The following is a 21,184-nucleotide window of genomic DNA, read 5'->3' on the forward strand; positions in this document are numbered from 1 at the left end:
AAAGAGAAAAGGAGGTATTTTCAATAATCATTATTGCTAATAATATGGGAAAATTAAAGGAATAGATCTGTTAAAGACCAACTTTCCCACTCCAGAAAGAAAAACGAATATTTTTAGAAATGCATATGGCAGCAGAGAAAATGAGAAAAATACATACTTTTCATAAAAGCATTTCTAATATTGTCCATAAAAGAATGGAACACTTTCAATACAAAGTTAACCACTTCCTTAATGAAAGCACATTTTATGCAATATTTCTCTTTTTGACAAATTTGCTCCAGATTCATCATGCAGAGGTACATGCTCTTCAATGAACTATTAAATAAAGGACATCTATTAGTAGTTCATTTATCATAGGAATATAAACCTTTACTGACTGTGTTTAATGAATAGTGACTTTCAAGATTTGAGAGAATCACTAAAGTTAACTTCCTTCAAAGAAAAACACCACACCAAAGATAGAAGACCAAAACACAAAAATAGCTCGGTAAGAAAATACATATAAAACATATACCATTTAATGGCTTCTCTCTTCCTCTTTACTACTCACTCCCAAGCAGAAACAAGTAACTTGTGATACTGAACTGACTAGATCAGTAACTTTTCCAACATTAACAAGTATACAGAAAAAATAAACAAGCATGCATATAATAACATACATGTACATATACCTAAGGTCACAGTCATTAGTCTCTTAATTACAAATGCTTAGGAAAAACTTCTACTCAAATTATTAAAACTAAATTCACCATTTCTTACTGTAAATCTTGTTCTAATTAATTTCTAATCTCTATCCATTTTTCATCAACAGCAAAAGTACCTCCCCCTGGGACATCATAGTCTTCTCTCTTGCCATATTAGTCTATATCCAAATATTTCTTTGAAAATATTTCATGGATGTGCACCTTCTTCTCCATCCTTATTACCCAAATTAATCCAAGCCTTCTTTCTGCAACAAACTTTTTTGCTTTCCTTCCTTCCTTCAATCCACTCTGCTGACAGCAATAAAGCTGCTCCTAAACAGTACTTTTTGTTTTGTCATTCATTCCCCTGTTTGAGAACTCCCTAGGGCAACTCCCTAATACTTTCTTCAAATTCTTCTTCAAATAAGTCAGTTTAAGAAAGAAAAAATTACACACTTTCAAAGGATGAATTGAATTATATCTCAATAAAGTTGTCAGAAATGAGGGGGAGAATCACAGGAAGGACAAAAAGAGGTGGGATAAGGGTAAAATCGCTAAACGGTTATCACTTTACTTCATTCCACTTCAGGTATTCTGAAGAACTGAAAGACTTAGAGCACTCACACAGTTTTCAGAGGCAATGTGGCTCCCCAGTAACCAACTTTTTCATCAAATAGCTTTGTTAGAAAATTATTTCTCCATAGAGCCAAAATCTAAAACCCTAAGATATGCACTCATTTCTCCAGTGTTAGCCTTCCAAAGAATGCCAAAAAAAAAAAAGAAAGGAGGAAAAACTTCCTTTTAAATGGCAACCCATCAAATACGGAGTATAACTAAAATGTCACACACATTTTCTTCCTTACTCTCCTCAACCACTAGTTATAAATCATGGTTTCTAAGCATGTAGACTACTCTTCTGGGCAAATAAAGCACCTATAACATGTCAAGTTCCAAAGTAGTATATGATTTGAAAAAAGAAAAAGAAAAATGGAACTATGACCACCCTTGATCAATATTAATGTAACTAAAAACTAAGTTCATTTAATTTTCTGGTTTCTTTCGCAAACAAGAATTAAAAGTGAGTTTCTCAACTCATATTTAAGCTGCTATCTGCAAAGTTACGGTATATTAGCAAATCTCTAAAAACATTCTATTTCATCTGAGATAAAATCACACACTAGACTGCACATGACATGGAAAGGGGCGGGGGAGGGGAGCAGGGAATGGTATCCTCTGGCAAATTCTCTTATTTCCTCAAATAAAATAAAACTTGTTAAATATTTGAACATTTTTAATTAGATTCACTGAATCATTTTCCATAGTACTCCACTACATTCCAGATAAGCAAATTTACCAACTTTACAAAGAACCCAATTTCCCAAACCCACTTACATGGCTGCATATATGACAAGATCCAATGGATGGGTAGCTTAGATTTCTATTAGCCACACATGGACAAATTTTGCTTCTCAAAATGATTAACTCTCCAAAAGAAACATATCTATTTTAAATTTGATTTAATTTGCTCAGGGCATTCCACACAGTGCTTTTAAGACATCCCATTTCTTGAACATCAAAAAAGATCAAATCTATCTGGAAAATAGACTACAACGCCTATTTATCCACAATATGCTGAATAACCATTTATAATTCACCTCTATGTTAAATCAGAATTATCAAACAGAAAAATTAAACAAATAGTCCAAGACATACATCTCAGATTTTAAGATCAGGCTTAACATGACAGTGAAATAATTAACAACCTCATGAAAAAGCTTAAGTTCAAATAATAATGTCCTTCACCATATGACAAATCAAGGTACAACCTAAAATTACAAAAATGGTAAGTCACCAGTGTCTAAACAGTGCAAACAAACAGCAATGCACAGAGCATAAGTTTATCTTTTTCTATTTCTAAATTTGAAATTCTCTTGATTCCTAATAAAACCAAAATCAAAAAGTCTGAATCCTGAATTAATGACTCCATAAAGTTAAACATACTTAAAGCAAAATATTAAACTCACTTGCCACACTATAATATGAAACAGAATGTACTCTGACCACTCAAAGTTCCAATGAAAATACTTTAAAATAATTGTTTTTAAAATAAGCACCCAAATAAATTCAACACACAGAAATAGCACAAGGCATAATAATCAAAAAATATGACAACATCTTGTTAGATGTTGGTTAGCTTAAAAAATATAAGTCAGCCAAAGTCTTAGCTTTGCTATTCAATCAAGCTCACAGCTGGATTTATAGTCATCAGGCAAACATACACGAAAAGCTTTCTTCATTTTCAATTTAAAAAAAAACAAGAAAAAGGCCTTTCCTGTTATAATATATATTGTTTCATCTCTCTAAGGACCAGTACTTGAAAAATTCAATACCAAGAAGAGTATGAAAATAAAAACAGCTGGGTATTTTAGAAACAATCTTCTAAAAGGACTCCATAACAATGAACCATACACATTAGGCAATTCTAAGCCAATATGTTTATATACTTGATAGGATTCTAGACCAAGCGATTCCGATTCCTTCGTCCACGCAGATCAAACATTTAGAATGCATCTAAATCTCCAGTCTCAAACTGAAATGAGGAAATTCGTTTAATTACTATAAATCCTATTAAACCAATCTTCTTTGTAAAGTGGGAAATGTCTGACCTCTGAGGGCTATGCAGAGTATAATGAATGCGGAGTTTAATTAGGGCCCACTGCTGGCTCACTATAATCTATTAATTAGCATTCTCAGTTCTCTATATCTCATTGCAGTGTTTCACTTTACTTTAAAATTACACCCTTCGTTTTTTGGACCAAAGATATACAATTTTAGGATTGTGTGATAATTATAGTGGGTGCAGGAAGAATATATTCCTGCCAGCACTGGTGTTTAATTAGGGCAAGGGGCGGAATCTAGATAAGGCAGTGTTCACCCTCCTTCGGCACATATGGTTTTTTTGGCATCACAGTCCTGTGAACTGTTTCACTTCCACTGGACTGAAGTGCTGAGTCTCCACCACAGTCTTTTCAGAAGATTCAAATATTTTGCCTTTCAATGTAACTTGATAATTAAGAAGGAAATTGCCATTGCTTTTTACCCACACAGCTTTTAAAGTATACGCATAAGCTGCCTCAATTTTTTGAAAATAAAGAAGTGTGCCAATATTTTCCTCGTTAAAACAGGCATTTCCAAGTTACTTAATATTAAAAACCATCTTGATGATAGGCATATTTTCAGCATCATCGGAGAAATGCATTGGAAGCTAATTTAATGATAAATCCAGTAACCTCAATTCGACTATCAAAACACACTCTTAATTTTATATATTTGTATATATACACACATTTGTCTATATATATATTTACACACACATGCACACACATACACACAAAATCTATGCCTGAAAGGTAGAACTTTTAAAGAGAAGTATTTATTCATGTATAATTTTTACACATTATTTTATAATAATTTGTAGCTCAGTCATTTTTCAGGTCAATGGAAGTAAACTGTGATTTTTATAGTAACAATAGACTTGAGATTGAATAATACTCAAGTATGATGCACTATGATGCCTAATTGTCTAAATACACATAAAGTACCTCATATTTTGGCACTGATATACCACCAGTACAAACTAGAAGTTTATCAATTTCATTTTCACAAAACTTAAAAAGCCTAACAACCACCCTAGGACTACAGATATAGTTTCTAAGACCTATGCTACATTGATACTTAATCACAAGACTAAATTAAGCAAACTCATTTTTCTTCTCTTGATGTTTACAATTCAATACAAAACTATAAAAACTTTCAGAATGTACTATTATTTTATATTTAGGAATGATAGGCTATTGATGTTGTATTTCACTTTCTGCAACTTAAATTTTAACTGAAGAAAAGGTATTTATTTCCCTATTCTATTGTCAAATATTATCTGAATATTTTAGCTTGTGCATCAATGATTCTCAATGTCAGAAACATCAAAATCACCTGCATGGCTTTTTTTAACTAAACATAACTAAGATTTTAAACACCCTTTTTCTGTACACACGTTCCTTCTACTGAGGGTCACTGTCACAGTTAATGAACATTAGGTACAGGAGTCTGCCATGACCCTAAGGTGTAACATGTATGGCAGAAAAAAGGATGAGAAGCACTGAGCCAACGATCCCTTGTTTCTTTTCTCTTCTTTCACAGGTGAGCCCTAGAGTGGCAATAAAACCAACCCAAATTCCCTATAGCAGATATGCAATGGACTAGTTTAAGAATTAAATGTACCAAATACTAAAGATCCCAAAACTGGTTTATCATCAGAACTACCAGAGGAGCTCATTTAAAATACAGTTCATGGACCCCACCGCCACAGGTATTTACTTAGTTGATATAAAACAAGACCTGGAAATCTATATTTTAAACAAATATATCCGTTGATAACTGATGTATCTAAGTCAGGATTTAGGAACCCTGTCCTTACTTTTAAGATTCAACACTGGGGTCTATTTAGTTCTTTGGGTTTTTTTTTCCTTTCACTTTTTTAAAGTCTTGAAGACTCAAAAGCAAAGAACTTCCTGAGGAATACTTTTTAAAAGCATTTCCTCTTTTTAAAAAGACTGGGTCTCTAGGAGACTTAGAGATTTAAGTATATTAATAAAACATTCAAATTCTGTATGATGACAAATTAAATTTAGTCACTGGTGAAAAAGTAAAAGCATACTGTATGTCAACCATACTTTAATTTTAAAAAAAGGAAAAGCAAAGTAGTTTGCTATTATAGCTGAGAAAAAAATAAAATTATTATAATTTCTAATTATTTTGAAATCTGATTCAAATGAATTCAAAGTTGTTTTTAACTCATTTTGTACCATTAAATATGAAGATTTTTAACTGTGACCTTAAATTAACTAGTCCAGATACAATAGTATAAAGTCATCAAAAATGACTGTGATATATATATCACAAGACTTTAATATATAGTAGAAATGTTGGCTAAAAAAAGGTCACAACATAATATGTGTAAAATTCCATTTATGAAAACTCTGTATGTGTGTATACACGGATAGTTGATTAAGTAGAAACATCAAAATCTTAACAATAGAATAGCAAACTTATAGATAGGAGGATTTAGGTAAAATTTTATGTTTTTCTTTATTTTTATCTATGTTTTTCTGTATTATTTTTATAATCAGAAAAAAAGCTATTTTATTATTAAGAAAGTAAGTCTGTTGGGGAGGTAGATGGGGTAAAGGGGATCAAATATGTGGTGACAAAGAAATCTAACTATGGGAGGTGAACACACAGTGTAAACATATACATGTCTTCCTGTAAACTTATCAGATTTTGTTAACCAATGTCACCACAAAAAATAAAAATAAATAAAGAAATACCAAACAAAAAGTAAGTCTGGGACTTTAACATACAAACTATCTAACTAGATATTTTCTTCAAGTAACCAAACAATAGGTCTCAATGCCTTAACTGTATATTAGTAACAGAACAGTAAAACAATCAACAGAAATCTTAAATTTACTTCATCAGAGACAAAGATCATTTGTAATTCCTTCTTTATTTTTTAGCATCATTCAAGTACACTGCAAAATTCCAAATAAGTTTATTATGTTCTTCATAATTTTTATTAAACTAACCCCAAAATAAAGTATAATACCGACAATAAAGTAGCTACTTTAAAATTCTCCTTTAAAAATATAGAATTTTTTTTTTTAAAGCCATAGCACCCGGTATTCTCAGGCAGTCTCCCATCCAAGTACTAACAAGGCCAGACCCTGTTTAGCTTCCGAGATCAGACGAGATCAGGCGCATTCAGGATGGTGTGGCCATAGACAGGAGAATTTTTTTAAGGAGCAAATAATTCAAATTTGCAAGTTTATGAAAAGTTCTAAAAGTATTTTAAAACTATTTTTATGATTTGGAAGAAACAGTATAGAGTTGTTCAGATCTTTGGAGTCCTATGTCACTGAATGTGACATGCCTATGGCCAAAACATCAACTACAACCTGGAAGAGTACAGAAAAATAATAAATGAACGTTCTGCATTTCTAATAAGATAGCATTTAGCTCCTGAACTACAAAACCCATAATTATAATGCCTAGTTATCTCATTTATTTTCTAGAAGCAACTAATCACATCGACTTGCCTTTCTTCCACCTTTAATTTATGAATTAAAGAACAAAAAAAGTTATATAAGCATCCTAAAGTTAAACTATCATGAATGTACACAGAAAGAACTGCTCCTCATTGTTGATACTTAATAAATATTTACATCATCAATATTAACTTCTTGGTTACAGCACTGCTGGTTGCTAACCCGCTCCTCCCTTTGGAGCGTACTATCTTATCTCTTTACCTCCCAAGTTTCACAGGGCTGTAGCCTTCCCTAGTGTGGCCCGTCTCCTTCTAAACTGTACTCTGAATAAATCTTACTTTTCCTCAAAAAAAAAATATATTAAACTTCTTAAAACTAATGTCCATTCTATGCTATCAACATATTGATTTGCCTTGTAATCTTTCTTAAGATTAACTTTGTTGGTATTTGTTATGGTAAATCTTAACGTTACACCTCACATGTAAGTTACATAGCCTAAATAATTTTGATAATAGATCTTCGAGTGTGTGGCAAAATTATATTCTCACTAGAATTGAAAAAAGTTAAGATCTGCTGAAAGAAAAGTCAGGAAAAGAAAGAGAAGCCAAGCAAAAGAAACAAGCAAGAATGTGAAGCAAGAGGTCATGGTGACCAGAAAAAAAATGACAGCAAAGGACCAAATCTGGAAAAGACTGAGAAAAGGAGGACAGAAAATACTAAAATAAATAGTAAACAGGAAGATAAATGAACGAAAGGGGAAAAAACAAAGAAAGAAAAGAAAAAGAATTGCTCATTTCATCAATAAACACAAATTCAGACAATAAAGGTAAACATACATATAAAACTAACCTGATTTTCCTCCTGCACAACTCTATACTGTTCCTTCCAAATAGTGATTTTGGAAGCTTCGTCTTTTCTGAGGGCTCGTTCTTTCTTCAGTTCTGGGCTCCAGAAAGTCTTGATGCTATTCATTGAAGAACTTAATTTGCTCTCCTTTACTTCCACATCCTTGCGCAAGAGATCATTTTCCCTTAACACTTCCTTCAGCTGGGTCTGCAGATCCATGATTGTGTTATCTCTGGCCTGACGAAGTGAGTGAGGAACAGTGGACGCCATACTCACAGGAGGAAGGTGATGCTCTCCAAATGCTATGGTGTCACTAGCAACCCCACTGCTAGCTATATTGGGACTACTGCCCATAGCAGTCATCCTAACACCATAAGGCAGACGTCCCCCAGAACGGCCAAGTGTCATGGTGCTTTTAGGAGTTTCTGAACCCACATTTTCATGGTCACTTAGGTACATAGGGCCAGATGTGGCATAGGCAGCATTTAAGGATTGGATATTCTCCATTGAAAGGGTTTTTCCACTGCCACCTCCAACACTGCTTCCAGAACTCCCTCCTGTACTGTTGGTTCGACGATGACCCAAGCGAGGGGAACGTGGAAGCCTAGGTGAACGCCCAGGGCTCTGGTTGCTCGGTTCCACCTTCCCAACTGAGCGAGCACTTCCATACATGGTTGCAAGACGAATTTAGGTGCCAGGAAAGGTATAAAGCAGAAAACAAAATATGGAACTCTGTGAGGTTTCTCTGGCTGTAAGTCTGCTTAAGGCTAATCAGAAATAACAGGTCCTCAGCTGTCCAGTCTTGAAGAAATATCTTATACCATATCTGTAATGAAAAGATCACATATTAAATATTCCAATAATAAACATTTCCCTTCTCAGAGACTTTTCACTACCCCCACTTGAGAAAGATCTCCCTTCTATCACCCATTTACTCATGCATTCAAAATTTCTTTATGGCACAATTTATTTCACAGTAAACATTAGTTTTTAAATACTTCATGTCTCAAAACTGAATACTAAAAGCACACTATACAAATGGAAAAGAAAAATATATAAGAGATATAGTGACTAGCATGGGAAAAATAAAACTCAATGTTTGAATATATGATTTCCTAACTGGAAAACCCAAGATCATCAGCTAATAAGTTATTAGAACAACAGAACTCAAGAAATTGGTCAGACACAAGATCAATATATAAATAGTAATACTTTTCTATATATTAGTAATGACAATTAGAAGATGCAATTTTTGAAAAATCAATTCACAATCACAACAAAACCATAAAAATACTTGGATTTGAATCTAATGAAAATATGCAAGCATTTTTAGAAAAAAACTACAAAATTTCACTGAAAGAACACCTGAACAAAAGGAAAGATATCCATGTTCATGCGTGAGAAGACAAACACTGTAAACGTGTCAGATCCTAATGATTCTTCACATAAAAAGTTGACTCTAAAATTCAAATATGAGGAAAGGTACACAAATAACCATAACAATCTGAAATAGAACAAAGGAAAAAGATGTCTCCTAAATAGCAAGATAAACTACAGAGCCGCAATTCTTTATTTGCAATGCAAAAATCCAAGAAGGTCCAAAAATAAGATGGTGGTTTTTTTTTTAACTTACTTAGCAGCAAAACCTGACCTAAGGACACTAATGTTTACATATAGCTCGCTTAGTGCAATTATTCATACAAGTCATTGAGAAAATAATGTGTAGGATTACAGAATACTGCATAATGCCCACTAGGTATCACTGGGAAAAAATATGAACTCCAAAACCACATCTGACCCCAGGTTTTCTCATAAGGATTTGTAGCCTTTTAAAGCTACAGTAATTAAAAATGTAAAGTACTGGACCAGGAATATAGTCTAAATTATATATGAGTCTAGCGTATGCTAAAACTAACATTTCAAAACAGTGAGAACAGGACAAATCATTCAATAATGGGATTTGAACACCTGGTACTCTTACAAAAAAATTAATTACATCCCTACTTCACACCATACATAGAAATAAATTCTATGTACATTAAAGATATAAATTTTAAAATGATTAAAAGTACTAGAAAACGTAGGATAATATCCTGTGAACCTGTGTCAAGGCAGGGTTTCTTAAATAAGAAACAAAAAGCAAAAACCAAAAAATAAAAATACATTATGCCGAAATGGCAAATTATACCAAAAAAAAAAAAACAACTAAAAGCGAAATTTAAAGGAAGATCAAAAACTAGGTGAAAAATATATCTAAAATATGTATAAAGATCTCTGTACAAAATATACAAAGAATTCCTATATAGGAATGCCAAATTTGAAACAGCAAGGATTAGAAAGGAAACTTGTACATGTAAGGGGAGGCTGAGGGGAAAATGTTTGTGAAGGCTTTAGCTTCACTTTTAAAGCTTTATACTCAGACTGAAATAAAGCTTTAATTTTTTAAAAGAGAAAACATGTTCATATTCTACAAGTAGAATTAAAACAAATTTTAAGAACACACATCACAGCTATCCTTCTTTCCACATTTCTCTCAAAGATAAACCAATAAAGATCTAAACTAGATCTCTAATTCCCTAATATCATTCCACCAAAAAATTGGCTTAGGTTATATAACGGGTTTCAGCATATTAAATAATAATTTCCAAAAATCCACTGTTACAAAGAAACTGATTCTTATAAATGTTTCCTTACTGAAAATGTTATCCAAGTAAATTACAAGATCTATAAATTCTAATAAGATTTTTAAAAGTCTATATAGTCTAGTAAAACTCAAAACAGGTTAAAGGTCTTCAGAAATATGAGTACATTCGTGATCCAATAAAGATATCCCTCAAGTAACAAACAACAAGCAGGACAGGAAAGAGAGCCCGAACTTTTAAGATTCCATCTTCGAAAGAGCAACAGTACACCAAGTTCAGAAATTTTGCTAGTAATGTTAGGAAATTCCTTTTCAGGACTAACCTAGCTCATGAAGTAAAAATTCCTTTTCATAATAAATCTGGACTGTAAGGCAGGTGACAAGTAATAATCTACATGTTACTGTTTGAGTGAATTCTATTTTAAGATCAAAGAGGGATGCAATATTTTTTTTCTTAAGTAATCTGAATATTGCTTAAAATAAGAGCCATTCATTATCCAGAATCCCTCAAATGATAACAAAAGCTAACATATATTGAGTATTTACCATATGCCAGGCATTGTGCTAAGAATTTTATAAGGTTTAATTTAATATTTATAAACCCCCTATAATACAGGTGCTTGTCACCTCCATTTTACGGATGAGTGACTTATCTAAAGTCACAAAGCTATTAAGTAGTACGGTTAAGACCTGAACTAGAGTACCTAACTTCAAAGCCCTAGAGGCTCTTAACTTCTATGCTTAACCACCATCACCTGCTGACATTAATGCCTCAATTGTCCAGTTATTAAAAGCTTCCACGGTTTTATGGCAGTGTGTCCTGCTCATCTAGTACTCCAAAACTGAACTTTAGAGACATCTTAGGTTTCCCAGGTGTAAAGATCAAATAATTATATTTATCTTTCTATCAAAAAGAAAGTCTTTTTTAAAAGTGGGCAAAAGAACAAAATAAGTAAAACCAACAAAATAAAGAGCAATAATTCAGAGTCAATAATCATGCCATTAGAACTTTAAGCTTCCACATTCAATTTAAAAATTCCCAGGCATGCCTTGTGAAGAATTCTGTTTTCACGTAGTTAAGTAACTAAATCACACTGAATAGGCTATGATCCAATAACAAAAATTCACATCAAGTTTTCAACATTAGCAAGTGCACTCTAATGTTCAAGTGACTTTCAGATCCAAAATGGCTTTTGCATGTAGAATTTTTGTTATTATTAGAACTATATTCATTTATACAACAAAAGAAGGAAATTCACTACCTATGTCTAAAGCCTTCATACTGGCTCTTTTTTATCTCATGAGCTTCAGGGAAAACAGTGTTTAAAAAAAAATTCTCTTAAAACTGTGCCAGACACACAACCACAAAATAATAATTCCTGCACTTTGAATGGCTGACAAAAAAAAAAAAATGAATTCTGAACAAAAAAAGTTAGAAAGTATAATTCCATTAACATAAAATTCTAGAACTACTCTTTCACGACAGAAAGCAAATCAGTGCAAGCCTGGGGATGAGGATGAGAGGGAGACATCGATCAAAAAGGGTAGGAGGAAACTTTGGGGGTGATGAAATGTTATCTTGACTAGGGTGATGGTTTCACAGGCGTGTGTGTGTGTGTGTGTGTGTGTGTGTGTGTGTACTCATCAAACTATATACTTAAAATATGTTCAGTTTATTATATACATATTTATACTAGAAAAGTTTGAAACAATAATTTCACAGTCCAAACTCCCTTGCCTTTGATGAATCCAAAAGAAATAGCTTCACTGACTACACACCTGGAAATATGATTGCTACTGGAGAAAATCACGCAGCTGTTTGGTTTCAGCCCATAATGTTGCTCCCAGAGTCCTCCTACAAGTCTCTCAGTTAGCTTTCTATCCAATGTTTTGTTAGCTCCCTATCTAGTATGTTATGGTTGTTATTTCAAACCTTCCTCTGACTATCAAACAGAAAACAAGTCTCTGGGGTCAGAGGAAAAGAACTTTATTACAGCACAGCAAACAGTATGAGCATCATGTTTGAATTGGCTCCCTGCTACACCCAAGTTCTAGAAGGTGACACAGAAGGGCCCAGATAGATGCTACATATGGAATGTTTGCATCACAGCTGAGGAACATTTAAGATTAGAGAACCTATCACTTTTACAATAAGCACAAAGTAAGCCTTTTCTCTCCCCCTGGGAGATATTACCTCAACCCTCAAGGTGACTTGCTGCAAATACAATAATGAGAAATGGCCCAGGTTAAGAGCAGCCAGGGCATTGCATTCCTAGCATACCCAGCAAGGCATACAGGAAAGAGAGACCCACAGAGGACTCACTCTCAATATTTGTGGTAGTTTTATGGTATCTTCCTAAATTCTTTGATACTCCCTTCAAGAGAAGAAGCCAAATCCAAATTCCTCTCTCTTTGAATTAGTACTAAACTTCGTGATTAGCTCCTAATAATGTATCATTTCCAAGACTAACTTACAAAAGACAATGAGACTTCTGTCTTGGTCACTCTCTTGGATCATTCGCCTGGAGGAAGCTAGATATCATGTTTTAAGGATATTCAAGCTACCTCAGAGAGTGAGTCACACGGTGAGGAACTGAGGCCTCCTGCCAACAGCCATGTGACAGAGCTTGCAAAAGAATCCTCTAACCCCAGTCAAGCCTTCAGATGACTGCAGACTTAGGTGGCATCTTGACTGCAACCTCATGAAATACCTTGACCCAGAACCACTCAGCTATGCTCTTCATAAAAACGGTGAGATAATGTTTGTTTGTTTTGAATCCAGTAAGTTTTGAGGTAACATTTTATACAAGAGATACCAAATACAGTACTGTTTCCTAAAACTTTTGTTTTAGGTGTGCATATGCATACATATGTGCATACTGCATCACAATTTAAAATGTGTTTCTTTTTGTAGGTTCTAAACAATTCTCAACACCACTGCCAGAATATAACAATTCTCCAAGTGGGTCAAGAACCCCCAGGGGTTCCTAAGGCACTTTCAGGAGAGCAAAACTATTTTCATAATAAGATTATTTGCCTTTTTCACTATACATTCTCACAAATGTACAGTAGTGTTTTCCAGAAGCTACATGACACGTGGTATCATCCCACTGATAGCTAATGGAATGTGTGCTTGCGTACTCTTACATATTAAATTTTTCTCAATTTTTCTTCCCATTATGGTAAATAGTAATAGATATAGCCTACAGAAACAAATGCTATTTAGGGTCCTCATTAGTTTTTAAGACTGTAAAGGGATGCTTGAACAAAAAGTTTAAGAACCACTGCTCTAAAATTTTAATATGATATAATCACACATACCTACATACATCATTTGATGGCTTCCCAAAATAAGAATCTAAATTCCTTAGTTGTGCATATAAGATTTTTCATAATTTGGGCCCTCCCTATCTCTCTATAGGCAGGTTACTTCTTAGCCACTCTCCTTTCCATGTGATAACCATGATCAAACACCTGAAATTTCTAGAACACTAGCTCTCTCTTGCTTCCCTGACCTTCTTCCCCATCGATTAGTTAACTACTTACTAGTCATTCTTCCAAACTAAGTTTAATAGTCACAATCCTACACAAACCCTTAAATTCCTCAGTCTAATTTAAGTGCCCCTCTTATAGAATCAGGGGCTTTTAAAATAATGCACTTACTATGTTTGGGTTAATTACTTCTTTAAAGGCAAAGGAATGCCTTATCCCCAGTACAATACTCAATAAAAATCAAGCATACAACAAATGTTTGCTGAATCCACAAGTTAACAAACATCCAAGTAAAAATCATTAAGCTAGTTCTTATACATTCAGAAGGTGGTAGTAATCTTGAAATTCGTTTATGGAAAATGCAAATAAATGTAATGTGAGAAAAATATAATGAAAGCCTTTTTATCATTTCTTTCATGTTAATAAACTTTATTTTTAAACTGTAACCAAATTCCATAAATTGACAACCTCCTTCCCTATAGGCTTTGCTATGTATTTTCCATTTCTAATATCATGCCCTGAAAATTATAAAGAAACTTACTGAATTATCAAGATTTCAATTAAAAAAAAAAAACTGTTCTTATATGAATAAAAATAGGAAATTCTGCAGCTAAATCTTAATTCCAAGAAGATAGTATAAGCTCAACAAGAACAGGCTAATACTGTCTCTCATCTTCTAAGAAAACAAATTAAAAATTCACACACAGAGAGCAACCCATAGGCGGAAAATATGCTTATGGATACAAATCTGTTCGCAGTGCTGAAAAATCTGTATTAAATGATCTATCAAGTTAATATTATAGCTAGAGACCAATTAAGTACTTAAAATGAGTTTTCTTATCCTATATTTTGAGTTTTTTAAAATTCTAAAATTTATCAGCACGGCATTTAAATCTTTGCAAGTTTGTCCAGATTTATGTTCACAAAAATTTCTTAAAATCTACCTCTGACAAGAACATTATCAGAAATCTGGTTTACCCTACTATTTGATGTTTTCAACAACACAGTTCTACCTTCAACTCATATTTCAATGCTCCCATAAAAAATTAAAATTTTTAAAGCTTTCCTGTTTCACAAAAGAAACACTTAACTCTGAAAGTCTCAAAATATTGGGTTTCCCATCAAGAGAAGGCACAAGTATTTCTCAGAAAAGAAAATCAAGAAAACTAAAATTAAATCCATTTTGGTTATATGTACTTACAGGCAAAGATTTTTTTCAAGTATACAAGATAATCAACATTAAAAGGATAGGTTTATTTTCTTTAAAATAAAATCATTTTTTTAACTTTGCCAAATGAAGTAGAATGACAAAAGTTAAAAATACAATTCCAAATCATGAAGCAACAACAGTGCTCAGAACACATAGACACAGTAGTTTTTATATTACCCTACTTAACAGTGTAGCCTTTTGTATTAAAGCATTTTAGCACTATGCTCAAATATGAAACCAAAAATGTGACCTATTCTTTCCTACAGAGTAAGTAACAAAAATACAATGCATAGATCTTAAATACAGTTCATCCTAACAAGGACCCTATAAAATAATTTTTATTGTGCTCCTGAGGTTCAGTCATGCTGTGACTAGTAGGAAAGGCTTAGGCTAGTTCAGCTCCACTATTTAAGTATAGCTTTTAACAAATCAATCTTTTAAAGCCTCAGTATTCTCATATACAAAATAGACATAATACTTCCTCAAAGGATAGCTAACAAGATCAAATCAGTAAGTATAGAATATCTGGTCCTTGGTAGGTTTTCAATAAATGTCAATCATTACATTTCTAGGAATTATCTTACACATATTTTCACGCATGTAGGAAAACTAAATAAAGATGAACTGCAGAATTCTTTGAAATAACAAGACTCTGGTAATAGCCTATAAATTATGGGAATATTGTGCAACTATTAAAAAGAATAAAGGAAATCTGTATGTACTGATAAGAAAAGAGATACAAGATATACAAGATATATTTTAAAATTTACAAAAAGAGGAACATGAGAATTTGTGGGAAAAGGTGCGTTTTTACATTTTCTTTTCTCTACTGATTGAGGTTTTAACATGAATTGCTTTTATAATTTAAAAAGAAATTACAGATATGTGGGATATTAACCTAAAAGTAACAAATGAACAGGACAAAGAGAGACTCATGGACACGGACAATGGACTAGTGGTTAAAGGGATGGGAGATGGGGAAGATAGGTGAAAAAATTTAAATCATTTCTTCAATTAAAAAACAATTAGTTGAAAATTCAAAAAATAAAAATAAAAAGTAATTACAGACCCACACATACATTGACTACTCATTTCTGACAAAAGCGCAAAGCAATATAGTGGCAAAAGTAAGGCAATTATGCTCTCCACAACACATCTGAACAATAGATTTTCATGGCCACCACAGCCCATCCCTTGCTTCTCCATGATTGCGGCCTATGTTCTTGAGGGGAATCACAGACAAGGGCAGGTTACTGGAACAAACTACAGCTGCTGTTAGTATGAAAAGCACAAATGATACTCTCCTTCTCCCTTCTCTACTATTCTAAATTGCACTCATCCTCAGTTCTCACCTCAGCAAGTCTTAATAGCTGATATACAGTAGCAACTCAAACTTCCATTCCTAAGGGTTCTAAGCCCTTGGAAATCATATTCATCTCAAACCAGGGTTTGTGCATATGTCCATTTACAGTTAAGACAGAGCAAGAGAGTACTAAAAGGTGCCAAACTGGATCACCTAGATTCTACTACATGTATTATTCCTGCCCTCATTATGTTCATAAGTGAAAAATTATAATCTAAATGTCCAACAATGAGGCATTGGCTATATAAGTTAAAGCACAACTATAAAATGGTTTATTATCTGTAATGGGTTGAACAGTATCCCCAAAATTTTTATGTCCACAGACTTATGTGACCTATATGGAAATAAAGTTTGCAGATGTAACCAAGTTGAGTTCATATTGGATCATGGTAGGCCCAAAAGCCAAAGGCTAGCATCTTTTCATGAGAAAAGAGAGATTCAGTTATATACACATACATAAGAAAGACCATCTAAGATGGAGGTAGAGACTGGAGTGATGCAGCTACAAGCCAAGGGTCACCAAAGCTTGTCCAGGAGCCACCAAAAGCCAGAAAGAGGCAATGGGAAATTCTCTCTAGAGCCTTCAAAGAGAGCAAGGCACTATTTCCACTGATTTTAGACTTCCAGCTTCCAGAACTATGAGAAATAAATTTCTGTCGTTTTACATTACCAAGTTTGTGGTTATTTATTACAGCAGACCTAGATGTGGCTCTATATTTAATTAGAGAGAGAAAGATTTGTGATCTGTTGACAAACCGAAGAGGAAAAAAAAGTTATAAACACAGATTCTACCTGAGTTTTGGATTTGTTTTTTTAATTACAGCAGAATATATAACTATGGGTAGTAAGGTGGTGATGGTGATCTCACTTTCTCTCCAAATCATAATTTTCTATGAGCACATACTATTTTTACCAATGGCCAAAATAAAACTATTTGTGGGAGAGGTGGTATAAAGATATCCAACAGAAAGGATATACTGCCCTAAGACAAGGCTCTAGATACTAAAAACTCCCAATACCACTTCTAGAATAAAGCCAGAATAGTTTCTTAACAGCCACATTCAATGGATTCTCTTTCATTCCACTGCGTTCGGCACTTCTATTTTGAAACTTTTACCTGGGTCTTTCTAATATTTCTTTCCTGGTTTCCCTACTATCTCTCCAAGACAATGCCTTTTTGTACATTTTATTAGCTCTTCTTCCTCTGCCTACCTTTAAGATACTGGTATATATCTTAAAGCTTCTACCAACATGTTCTTGTCTCCCTCTATTATACTTTCCCTGGGCAATCTCATTCACAGCCATTGTTTCAACTTTTTTAAACTATTACCTATTTTAGCTAGGTACATATTTTAGTTTAGATTTTCTCAGTATTACCAACTCTGGCTTCTCCCTTGGACTGCAAACTTATATTACCAGCTCCTTACTGTACCAAGATTTCCTACAGGGAACTCAACAGTTCTAACTAAATAAATATATATTTTTCCCAAAACAGGCTTCTTTCCTCCTATATTCCCTAGTTCGATAGAATTCATTCTAATTCCTCCTCCTTCACTCCAGTATTCAACTCCCATTAACTAATCAATCATTGTGTATCATCAATTCTTACCTTTCCAATATATTTCCTTTCCCTCCCTATTGCTACAATATCATCTTGTCTGGCCCATACTATTACAACATAATCCCCTAAATAGCCTCCTTGCCTATATAATTTTGCCTCTTTCCAATTTACTGATGATTCTTAATTTTATTTTTCTCAACCCAACATATTTAAGAGATATGACAACAGCAGTTATTTTGATAAACATTTTCAAATTGAGGGTGAGAGACATATTAGAAATTCCAGAGGCCAGAGAATCATTTTTCATTTGATAAAAGCCCCATATTGTAATACCCTCTGTTCTCTTCCTCCATGCTCCACTGAGAATCAATATATTTTGTATGTCTTTTAGTTTTGTTTCAGCATTTTTTAACCAATTCATATACAATAAAATTCACCACTTTTAACTGCACAATTGATTCTTAGTATAATCACAATGTTGTGCAACCATCCCACTACCTAATTGCAGAATATTTTCAACCCTGCAAAAAGAAGCCCTATGGACCTGTAAGGAGTCACTTCCCATTTCCCATTCCCCAAGCCCTGGCAACAAATATACTTTCTATCTCCATAGATTTGCCTACTCTAGACATTTCATATAATACAATCATACAATATGAGGCCTTTGGTGTCTGGTTTCTTTCATTTAGCATAATGTTTTCAAAGTGCACTCACATTGTAGCATATATCAGTAGTTCACTCCATTTTATGGCTGAATAGTATTTTGTTGTACAGATACTCTACATTTTGGTCATCCACTCATCAGTTGATGCACATTTGGGTTGTTGCTATGAAGAATACCACTACTATGAACATTCATATCCAAGTTTTTACATGGACATATGTTTGTAATTCTCTTGGGTATATACTTCTAAGAGTGCAATTGTTTGGGCAATATAAAAACTCTGTCTTTAACTTTTTAAGGAAATGTCAAACTGTTCTCCAAAACATCTGCAATATTTTACATTCTTAGCCACAATGTATGAGGGTTCCAAAGTCTCCACATCCTCATCAACACTTGGACTGTCTGACTTTTTTATTATAGCCATCCTAATGAGTCTGAAGTGTTATTTTATTGTGGTCTTGATGTTATGACTTTTCATTTAAACAATAATCTTTAAAAAATTATAAGCACATCTGAAGGCAAATATATTTGGTGTCCGTTTTGAAACTATATGTTATTAATATATTTAACCTGTGACATTAAATATTACTATTAAATGAATACATGCATACAGAAATAAAAATTCAAATAATAAAAGTTCCCCCCATCCTTCTCACTAGAGATAACTACTTTTGACCACTCAGCTTTTAATTCTAATAGTTAACTCTATAACTCTAAATTATGTAACTTTTTCTTCACAGTATTACCATATAGTATGCAATTTGTTTCACTTCCCTGTTTTATCATGTCTCCTTCACTAGAATGAAAGCTCCACGGGGACAGTAAATTTTCCCTTTTCTATTCACTGCTGTACCTCATCATCTAGAATGGGGCCTGACATATAGAAAGTAGCCACTAAATATACATTAAATGAATGAACAAATTCTATTGCTTGAATTATCTAAGTCTTTAAATACATTTTCTTGAGATTCTCAACTAATATACCTTAACTTCTATTTCCTTTTTTCTCTATCAAATTTAAACTCGTAACTTCCCACTACCCATTCAGTACAAGATAAAGAATCTAGAGTTCAATACATTCAGCTTCCTCCCATTAATCATACATACCACTACTTTTACATTATATAAGTATATAACATTTACTTTTTGATCTATAATTGTCTTCTTTGTCTACAAACAATTCTGAAAACAGAGAGCCACAAATAATTTACAATATGATGATAATGTAAACATTACTTACTGCAGAACCAGGTAGTAATTGGAACTATGGAAAACACATAATCCTGTTTATCCCCATCCCAGGATTTACTACAATTTATAATTATTTTTCTTTACATGCTTTGTCTGTATTCCTTACTATACCATAAACTCTATAAAAATAGGATTGTTATACATAGACTACAGCCCTTACTACTACGTGACACATAGCATGAATTCAATAATTATACGTTTATAGATCCATGGATAAATTGTGGAAAGGGGAGAGGAGAAAAAGAGAGGGAAGGCCCAGCCACCATAGACACCCACATACACCCACCAAGGATGTCAGTGCCAATCTACTTTAAACATGATGCCAATCTTCTTTAAACATGAAGTATCATATATAACATCCATTCTCCAGCATCAATCTGAGATAGAGTTAAGGTAGAAGGAAATAAATCTATAAGCTCTACCAGTCCAGCAAACATCAACTAAAGGTTAAGTTAGAATAAGAAAGTGATATCCTTCCTGTTTCTGCATTTTTATAATTTTTACAATAAAAATTTATTGCTTTTCTTTAGGTGTTCATCAATAAATGAATGGATAAAGAATAAGAGGTACATATATACAATGGAATATTAGCCATTAAAAAAAGAAATCTTGCTATCTGCAATGACATGAATGGACCTAGAGGGTATATACTAAGTGAAATAAGTCAGAGAGAAAATACAAATACCAAATGATTTCACTTATATGTGGAATATAAAAAACAAAATAAATGAACAAACAAAAGAGAAACAAACTCATAGATACAGAGAATAAACTGACAGTTGCCAGATGAGAGAGGGGTTGGAGGGATAGGTGAAAAAGAAGAGATGAAGAAGTACAAATTGGTAGTTACAAAATAGTTATGGGGATGTAAAGTACAGCATAAGAAATACAGTCAATAATACTGTATTCAATACTGTAATAATACTGTAAAGCCAATAATAACTATGTATGGGTACTAGATTTATTGGGGCACTCACTTCATAAGTCACATAAATTTCTATTTGCGATGTTCTACGCCTGGAACTAATATAATATTGTATGCCAAATGTGACTGAAAAATAAAAAAATCATTTAAAATAAAAAAGAAAATGCAAAAAAAAAAAACATTTATTTCTTTTGACAACCCATTTCTCTTATTTTTAAAACCCTCTATATGTATGTGGGGTGGAGAGATATTGTATTTTCCCCCCTGGGTTTGTTTTAATAAAGTCCCTTCTGAAAAACTTCGATTTTACTCCAAACAGGAAAAGTACTTTTTCTATCTCTTACCCTGGATATATGGATGGCCATAAAGCAGTATTAACAGTAAGAATAATCCACTTCAAAGCCTCCAAAAGGAAGCAGGGAAATGCTGCTGAAATAAAGCAGG

At 33.2% G+C, this 21,184-nt stretch overlaps 1 protein-coding gene and 1 pseudogene across 15 annotated transcripts in view; both read right to left on the reverse strand.

Moving 5' to 3' along the window:
- The window catches only part of ERC1 (ELKS/RAB6-interacting/CAST family member 1), a 467,374-nt gene that overhangs the window by 434,011 nt on the left and 12,179 nt on the right, over positions 1–21,184 (reverse strand). For all 15 annotated transcript variants that reach the window (XR_004955596.1, XR_004955594.1, XR_004955595.1 and 12 more), the window contains exon 2: positions 7,637–8,459. Coding sequence is in view for 12 of the 15 variants with exons in the window: in XM_036236315.1 (XP_036092208.1) it covers positions 7,637–8,305 (669 nt within the window). In the remaining 3 variants the exon portion in view is untranslated. The remainder of the gene's footprint in view (positions 1–7,636; positions 8,460–21,184) is intronic.
- Positions 6,407–6,525, reverse strand: LOC118614781 (annotated as a pseudogene).

Source organism: Rousettus aegyptiacus, unplaced genomic scaffold (genome assembly GCF_014176215.1).
Source record: "Rousettus aegyptiacus isolate mRouAeg1 unplaced genomic scaffold, mRouAeg1.p scaffold_m13_p_2, whole genome shotgun sequence".
Taxonomy (NCBI): Eukaryota; Metazoa; Chordata; class Mammalia; order Chiroptera; family Pteropodidae; genus Rousettus; species Rousettus aegyptiacus.